Source organism: Oryzias melastigma, linkage group LG14, assembly GCF_002922805.2.
Source record: "Oryzias melastigma strain HK-1 linkage group LG14, ASM292280v2, whole genome shotgun sequence".
Classification (NCBI taxonomy): domain Eukaryota; kingdom Metazoa; phylum Chordata; class Actinopteri; order Beloniformes; family Adrianichthyidae; genus Oryzias; species Oryzias melastigma.
Window position 1 is genome coordinate 17949054 of NC_050525.1, and position 9600 is coordinate 17958653.

Sequence of the window (9600 nt, forward strand, 5' to 3'; positions counted from 1 at the left end):
GCACGCGGGACCGCTGCAGAGGCCCCGACGCCTGAGACCAGGAAAGCACAGGAACACAGAGAGTGCAGGTCCCAGCCCAACCAGAGGAGCAGCACCCCCCACCCCTCCAGGAGGGCCAGTGCGAGGCCCCACCCCTGAGAGCCCCCCAACCCCAGAAGAGCAGCCCACCACTACCCAGCAGCGCCGAGCATCCCCATGCCCCACCACAGGTATGAGCCAGGGTCCCCCAAGGGAGATCCGCTCCCATGCTCCGGACAACGGCCCGCCCCTGCTGTGGGAGGACCAGGGGGGAGCAAGATAGTGCCCGCCCACCCCTGCCCAGGAGAGGAACACCCAGGAGAAGCGGGAGTCCCGGAGGAGTGATGTTAACAGGGCCCAACCAGGCTCTACCACTGATGGAGTTTTTGGAAAGGCTCAGTTCTTGAGAACAAGGACCGGAACCTGAACCACCGAGACCTGGACACCCCTGATGTAATTTGATCCCCTGCTCTAGATCTTAAATCTCGGGGATCCCTCTACCGGCGTCTGGGAGGCTGCCGGACTCAGGAGACCAGCACCCAAGAGTCAAGACCATCCAGCCGAGGATCAGCTGGGTGATGAAAAATAGTGTGTAATATTTCGGACGTGACTTTCCTTCGATGACATCATCAACATCACCGGTCCGCTAGCATTAGCGCGGAGCTTCCAGAGATTGAATATACATAACAACCTATATAGGTTGACGGACTGACCCACAATGGTGGACAAGAGTTTATTTGTGTTTATGAATATTTGTTTACATGCAAAATTAACCAACTACCCTTCAAGTTCAACCTGTAGACCGTTATTCAACCATGACCACCCACTTCTGAGCTGATTTTGTATTGACACAATCAAGCAAAACTACACAAAAACACACAAGGAGATGACACAACACTAATGATCCGTTAGCTCCACTCTTAAAAAGGTCATCTAAAAAGAAACTTAACCCAGAAAGACATTTTGAGCTCACCTGCGGATGGACTTTTATAAAAGGGATTTTGACAAAATAACCACAGTTAGGAAAGAATAAAAGTCAGCACTTCAATTTTATCCTTGGGGGAGGATGCTGAAATCATCCATCGTATTGTTTTTTGTGTTATTAGGGTGGTGCAGTGGTTAGCACTCTCACAGTAAGAAGGCCCTGGTTCAAATCCCAGCTGGAGCCTTTTAGTGTGGAGTTTGCATATTCTCCCAAACATGTGTGGGTTTTCTCCAGGTACTCTGGCTTCCTCCTGTAGCTCAAAAACATGCTTCATTGGTTAACTAGTTTCTCCAAAGCAGAAGTGTCAAACCCCAGGTCTTGAGGGCTGACTTCTGGCTAGTTTTCCAGAAATTCTGTCTCATCTACTGCTGATTACCTGGATCGGGTATGTTTGGCCAATAAGGAGCTTCAGTTGCAGGTTGGTTTAAAAACATGTAGGACACTAGCTCTCTTGAGGCCTGGATCCCGACACCCTTGAGCTAAAGCTTCCTTGTGTGTGTGTCCTGCAAGACTGGTGATCTTTCCAGGGTGTTCCCTACAGTCGCTAGGACAGGCTCTAGGGACCCCAAAAAGGAGATAGAAGGTTAAGAAAATTGGTGTTGGTGTTAAATGGTGATGTATGGTCCAACTCATAGACTGTATATAAAATAACTGGACAAAGCAAGCCCCCCTACTTCCGTGTTCCATATAGGAAGTACCACTGGGTTGCAAAAAGGCCAAAGTCCCATTGACTTACATTGAGAAACATATGTCAAAATAATCATTCTTCCTCTGCTGCTTTCTGCTTAACTTCTTTTTTCTAATCCTATTTTTTTAAAGATTTTTTTCCATTATCACAAGTTATTAGAGTTATAAATTGACCAATCAGATGGCTCAATAAGCGTTTGTGGGTCTGACGTCGACCGTCTGGGGGGTTTGATTGACAGATGACGGGTAGCCAATGGGAGCAGACTTCATCAATGGGTCCGTGAAGACCTTTTAACACCTACTTTACAATTCAACAATGTACCAATCATTGTCCTACTGTTGTTTTCCTCAATGGAATGTACCGATGCAGCAGTTTAAAACAACAAGAGGAGCATGCTGTCGACATTTTTAGATGAGGATTTACTCTGTAGAAATAGATTTCCCCAATGAGGTTATGTGCTTTGGACCTTTTTGTTTGTTTAACGTTCGTTTTTCTTTATTTCACCTTTATTTCACTGTTTTGGTTGTAGCTTATAAATTATAAATTGCATATATGCTCATAAAATCACCAACCAAAGTTTAAGCTTCGCCGCATTTTTCCAGCTTCAGCGCCTGAATTAGACGCAGCCGCCTGAGGAGCGCGAGACAAACTTGAAAGGACCTGGTCGTGTTTTCAAACAGAAAAAAGATCCAGCTGTTCACTTGTTAGGATGGTTATTTATTTTAAATACAGCTGAACGCGCTTCTCACGTGCATCTGATCAGACTGTAACGTGGCCGCGCGGGGGACAAGCGCAGTTCTCCATCGGCGTCACCCAAATGCTCCTTTTATCTCAACAAAAAGGAATAAATGTAAGTAAATCCCAAAGGACCGCTGACAGAATCAAATGTTGGAAGGGTTCTCCCTCAAAGGCTTGAACAATGACTTGTACAATCAGCCCAGTCTCAGTAAAATGCGTACATATGCCACGATTTGGGAAATACCGTGTATAATATACGCCAAAACCAGTTTTTGCGTGCATATAATACGCGCGGTCCTAAACGTGTTAAAATGTGTTTTCCACGATTGAACCGTCCCCTGGTGGAGGCGCGAGCATCACAGACAGCCCCACAAACGAACAATTTGCTTTTCTAACCCTAACCATAACCGTAATCCTAAACTTACTTAACCAGGAACGATGTAATTTAGAAAAGAGCCGGAGGATTTCTGACCACGTGATCAAAACGAAACCTAAAAAGCCATTCTCCCGAGCCGCCGTTATTGAAGGTGTTTACATCCTGCGGTCTCGTGGTAGAGGCGTGGAAAGAGGCAGATGGTTGCAATAAACTCACTCCTGATTGGCGACAGTACTTCCTGTAGATTCCATGACTCAGCTATGACTCAGACCAATCGCTGAAGATTGTTTGCAAATGGCGGTATCCATTTCAGGAATTGACGGTGAAAGCGGCGGCCTACTTTTGCGAGGAGAGGAAGTAATGTATTTCCAATGGGGGACCTCATTGCTTGCTTTGTCCATTATTTTTACAGTCTATGGTCCTACTAGTCCTAACAGAGGGAGCAATAATTAGATCATTCCCCCAACAAGAGTTCCCAAGTCCTCAGTCCCCAGTCCTCTGGCTCCTGGAGCCAGACATGGCGGAGGGGCTCACTGCAAAGTGTGTGGCTGGTTGTCAAACGCACTGTGGCTGTGGAGGACCAGGGTTGGGCAGCCCTGTACCTACTCTAAGTATGAGTGTCTGTCAAGGCTAAAACTTCATGTGTATGCTTGAAAAAAAACAGGTTTGTGGAGCAGAATCCTTTCCTTAGCCTCCTTTCAACAACCTCATTATCATTTTTATCTGTACATTCCTACTTGGTTTCCTTTGAATGTCATCTTTATCATCTTGAAAAAGAAATGTGTCACTGTGACTGATTTTTCATGCTTGCAGAAATGTATACAGTGATTTCGATTTTAGGCAGTTGTAGTTCCAGTATGACTTCTCCTTTAAGTTCTGCCTGGAATGAACAGACTTCCCGTAAACAGAAAGACATTGCTTATAGTTAAAGTGATAAAACGAAATTTTGAATTTCCCTAAAAATTGATTTATTTTAATTTTTTGATAAATTATAATAAGGGTTTCGCTCAATGACCCCTCAAGAGAAATCCCACAAATGTTTTTAAGGTGAAACTTTTTTTTAAATGTTACCTCATTAAACAGCTCTGTGATCTCTTACCAATGTTGTCTGATGGTGAATTCACACCGAGTGTGGGAGGCGTGTCAAATTCGCATCCGCCGCCTCTCTATTGACGCTGTCAAATTTACTGGTCACCGCCTTCACGGGCCTGCCACGGAGCAACCGCTGAAGTTGTTCTGAAATGCATTTGTTTCAATATCCTGGAAAACATGGATGATGTTGAGCGAGTAGCTTGTGCTTATCTGTTTTGGAGAGCTCTACAGAGACGCCGGCAAGAACATCGTAGTGTTTTTTTTCACCAGATTTTTCAGAATCTCTCCAGTTGCTGTGTACTTCACACGAGCAGCGATAGCTGCATCTGAGGGCCGTTTTAAATGTTACTTCCTTCTTTCTGTGGCCCAATTTGAGCTTTAACCCAAGAGTGGGGAAATAAAAATGGATGAACATAAGAAAAACACCATAAACCCATGACGCTAGAGCGATCCCGCGCTCTATGACGGCACCCGCGGGGCTGTCAAGGATGTATCCCGTCAGTAACTGGGACAGTTTTTGGGAACTTGGGTTAAGAAAGTGAATGAAAGTTCAGGAAAACGCTTGCATCAAACGGACATTTTGAATGTTTTATTTTTACGCTTTGATCTAGTCACTGAAAAGGCCACATGCCAAATGCTGAGTCCCTGATTGGTTGACATGCTGGGTCAATCACGTCGTGCCGTGTTCAGTGTGAATGCACCATAAATTTTCATTTGAATAAAGGTTATAATTTGCCTCAATATAACTGAACGCTTCAATTTAGTTTCTACATTTTAAAACCTGTATATTTACACATTTTTTTGTGGATTTTACAGGTTATATCTTTAAATTTGGAATGGTGCACAAAGTAAATAATACCTGAATTCCATTTGGTGTCTGATAAGAAAAACTTATGAAAAGAGTTCATATGACTAACAAATGTGTTGGCTGTTATATTGAAAAAGAAACCTGTCATAGCTGTACTCATGACTGCTGGAATCTGACAGGTACATAAAATTCTCTACGATTTCCCTCGTGTCAAGAAAAAAAATACACAAATTTAAAAAAATCTCTGGTTTCATAGTCTTAAACTTAAATTTTAAGAAAACTGGACTGAAAAAAAGGAAAAATGCAAAAGTAAAAAAAAAAACTGATGAAGAATTTAGCAGAATTTCATTAAAGCATCAGGTAGAACAGGTCACATGTTCCACCTGGAGAACTTTAAAAGCCAGCGCTGGTTTACATATTGGCATTCAAGTCTGCTGGATGACAGGAGAAAGGTCAGTAGAATTTTAGAGATCTACCTTTAATAATTGCCCTTAAAGATAATAACTTATAATGTTTTGTCTAAAGAGTTTTGACTTATGTGTGTTTTTTTCATAGTCTTCTTTATGGAACAAAGGAGTTTTCCAAAATTTTGATGACTTTTCTGATTTTTTTAAACACATTTTTTGCATCTTTTGTTATTTTTCTCACTTTTTTATATTTATATGTTATAGCGGATTTTCTGCAGTACACTAACCAATACTAACATTTTTATTCGTGCAATACAGTTACTTTCACTCTAATGACTGACAGAACTAATAAACCACTACCACGATCTAAAAAAACACATTATAAACACAATTTACAACATAATTGTCCTTTCAACGCAAAAAGTGTGAAATGCAGTAAAGCAGTTGCTTTTTTTGTGTGAACGTTGCATTCTCCACATTTGAGTCTTGCTCCTTTATTGTGAAAATCTTCAGCGTTGATGCTCATTTACCACCACTGGTCAGAGTCCCTCAGCATCTGCGTGCAGGAATGACTTTGGAACCTAAAGAATTTCTAACGTCCTCTGAATCTTTTGTACATGATGTGTTCACACTGTTGCATTCCTGAAGATCATAAAGGAACTGAAACTCTACACTGTATGATTTTGTAATCAGCTCCTGGTCAAGGAGGGGATTCTTCATCACTCTCCCCACATTGATTTCCTCAGTTTTTGCATCAAATCAACCTTCAACTTTATAAAGAGCACTTTCCCTGCTACAGAACACCTCAAAGGTCTTCTCATAAAAACAAATATGGAAAAATTGTTATTATAAAAGCACATTTATAAACAAAAAGTAGAGGAGTAGTTTCACGCAGATGTGTCTGTCTGAAACTCGGTTTTGAAGCATTAATCCCTTTTCCAAATATGATCGTCAAACAGTATGACTTGCGTGGAGCATTCTTTTGTAACAGAGCAACAGCAACCTATAATTTTTTTGTTTGTTGTTTATTTGCATATTTGAACCAACAGAGCTATGAAAGTGTCAACCTTCCAAAGAAATATCTGTTTTTTTCTACTTCTAGATTTTAGATTACTACCAAACATTACCTCTTTGGTCTCACACTATTTAGTAGAATTGTTATTGATCTCAGTTGCAGATGCAACTGTTGTATTTACATCAGATTGAGGAAACAGTAAAAGCTGAAGTGGCTGTGTGAAACCTAACTACTGATGTTTTTTCCTTTGACATTTTCAGCCAAAATGCGATTACAGTTGGCGGTTTTGTGTCTCCTGCTTCTGCAACACGGAGCTCAGAATTTTGAAATTTTACCTGGAAAATCTCTGAATCACCAGGAAATCACAAACAACGCTATCCTGAACGTCACCGTGCAGACATGCCGCAGAATGGCCCTGAAAGAGGGGACAAACTTCAACTTCCCTGTATGAATTTACATCAGGATTTCATTGCAGAATAAATAAATACAGATATTTTCTCTGTTTTTGTAACATAATTTGACTTTTGTTTCTCCAGATACCACCTCTCACTACACAGAAAGTTGCAGCAGCCTGCAATTCACCACGATCCTCCAGAACCTTATTGTCTGCAATTACAACCATCACACAGTATAATGTCAAAGTAGACATTCGCCATGCCACTGATGCAAGATATCACATTGATAATGAAATGTTAAACGAAGGAAAAATAATCATCACAGATGGACTAAAATCTGTCAAATTAACCTCCAAGCAAGGATATTATGAGGCGGCATTGGAGATGCTGGGAAAAATTATGCATCCACTACAGGTATTCCCACGTCACTACAACTGTTTTCCTGCTGTTATATGAAAGGTTTATTAAAAAAAAAAAAAATGATGCAGAAATTATAATCTTAATCTCTTTCTTTTATTGTCAAGGATTTTTACAGTCACAGTAATTGGGTGGAATTAGGAAATGAATTCCCTAACTCTAATCTGATCAGGGCAGACGCCAACATTGGAAACGTAGCAGGTAAAGGGATTGAGTGATGTGTGACTGGATAAGTAGATTAGAAACCAGATTGTATAAACTCAACAATGTAAAATAGAAGATAATCTGCATCTGTGATATACTTTCTTCAGATAAAAACAGAGCTACATGTCGTAGCTGTGATGGCAGCGACTGCACGAACAATATTTTGGAGGACGTCATAGAAGAGAAGATTCTGACTTCTGGGTACTTTAGTATATTTTCAAAGAAACCACAAGGTACCATCTGCTTTTTCATGACAAACTCATAGCAAGGCTCACATAATTACAAGGAAGTAGTGTCATCAAGGCTTTGAATGGATCCAGACGAGGTTCAGGAAGAATTTAAGTTAAGAACTTAAGCAAAATGTTCTTCATGCTCTGGAGGTCCGGCGCTTAAATGCTAAAAAATAACACAATAAGTCTGTGCTTTACTTCAATGCTGCAACAATAAAGCCTTATTTACAAATGGTCATTAAAAAATAACCAGAGTAGTTTTCAGTAAATATGAACACACAAAAACTAAATGCTTAAAACTTTAAAAATGTAACTTTTTAACATTACTATGAATAAAAACATGCAGGAATATTATTCCAGAATAAATAAACTTTAAATAACTTTTGATATTTTACTCTCAATAAAAAAATATATTTTGGCAAAATAATACTTTAGAAATAGGTGCAAGATACCATTAGGCCATTAATAACATTCAAATAAAATGATCTGGAGAACTAGAATTACAGGGATCCGGCCTTGACTTTGACACGTGACCTAAATGGATACAATCAACTTTTATTGTAATTTAAAACTCTAAATGAAAATGCCTTAAACAGATTCACTTTTTTTTCTTACTGCCACTTTTTATTTAGACCAACAAAAACTAAATGTCTCTGACAGATCAGCTTCAAACAACAATTTTTGGTTAAAATGTGTGTTATTTTAATTTATGCAGGTATAAGTGCTTTGAAAAAGTCATATGCTCAGTGCATACAATGCACATCACTATGGTTCACCTTCAGCCAGTTGTGATCGACCTAACTTGGTTGAAGCAAGCTTCTGATTGGACTTTTTTTTTTGTTTGCATCACATACATAAAAAAGGCAAAGGCAGTAGAGACACAACAGGAATAAAAACAAACAAAATTTGCTTCAAATTAATTATTTACTTCCCCATTCATTCCCCTACCAAATGCTTGTATGTGTGGTTTTGAACTACTGCTGTTGTTTGTGCTATTGATTTGTTGATGCAACTATGCCCTTTACATCTCAATTCATTAGACCAAGCTAGATCATTTGCAGTTCAAATCTACACAAGTATGTTTGGTTTTTGCAGAGCATCGGGGATGTATATCATTCAAAAAGCTAATATTTCATGAGCAGAAAAAACATTCATGGTAAAATGTAAAATTGCTGAAGATACAGTATAAAAAATGTAAAAAAATACTGACATATTTTTTTTTCTTCTCTGAAAAGGAAAGTGCAGCCATGGAGGAAAACTTGATAGGACCAGCAAATATGATCCCAAAGGTGGGATCAACAAGGACTCATTGTCTGCCAGCCACGGACATCTTCATTTCGCAGCAGCCAACATGGCGACTGCAGCAACAAGTGAGCTGCTGGAAGAGGTTCGAAGACACACTGGAGACAAAGCGTTTCTGGAGTAAGAAAGACCAGTTTTGTCCTTTTGTTTTTTTGGAGTGGGGGGTTAATTTTCTTCTTCTACATTTTAGGATGATTGGGATTTCTAAGGGATCCAGCAAAGCGCTGTGTTTTGTCATCGACACCAGCAACAGCATGAGGGACAACATTGAAGCGGTTAAGACCGTGACCTCCAAAATAATCAAAAGTGATTCTGGAACAGACATGCAACCCTCATCGTACATTCTTGTAACGTTCAGTGACCCAGGTCGGGATGTGTTTGTGGAAAGAGAGTGTCACAGTTTAGAACGATAATCAAACGGGTTCTCTGATGATTTTATTTTTTCCCCAATGAATTTCAGAATTTAAGCTAGAGGAGAAAACCTCCAACTCCAAAGTTTTCCAGAAGGCGATGGACTCATTAAATATAACTGGTGGAGGAGATAAACCAGAGATGAGTCTCTCCGGGCTGCAGGTGCTGAGATGAAAGATCAAATTTCTGTAAAAAATGTTATAATTAAAAGTTGAAGCAGTTTGAGCTGTTTTTGTAACATATTTTTCTGTGTGTTTATTCCCATAGCTGGCTTTGACTAACGCTCCTTTCAACTCTGAGATCTTCCTCTTCACGGATGCTCCTGCTAAAGACAAGAACTTGAAGAGTACAGTGACTGCACTCATAGAGCGGACCCAGACTGTGGTGAGTAACTCTGAGCAACAATAAGCTGTCGTGTTTACATTTTATATTTCATTGAAACTTGATACACTTTCTTAACAAAAAAAAATACTAAAAACATTTTAATTACCCATGATAATGCAAGTGTAAATGC

General features: G+C 40.0%; 1 protein-coding gene across 2 annotated transcripts in view; it reads left to right on the forward strand.

The window, feature by feature from the left end:
* Positions 1–8614: 8614 nt before the first annotated feature.
* Positions 8615–9600, forward strand: part of LOC112139059 (von Willebrand factor A domain-containing protein 7) — an 8586-nt gene continuing 7600 nt past the window's right edge. Inside the window, exons 1-4 of one of the 2 annotated variants that reach the window (XM_036215330.1) lie at positions 8615–8760; positions 8866–9041; positions 9136–9248; positions 9354–9470. In XM_036215330.1, the coding sequence (XP_036071223.1) occupies positions 8621–8760; positions 8866–9041; positions 9136–9248; positions 9354–9470 (546 nt within the window). In that variant the 5' untranslated portion in view covers positions 8615–8620. Of the gene's footprint in view, positions 8796–8865; positions 9042–9135; positions 9249–9353; positions 9471–9600 lie in introns of both variants that reach the window. The other variant, XM_024261761.2, reaches the window with a different exon arrangement.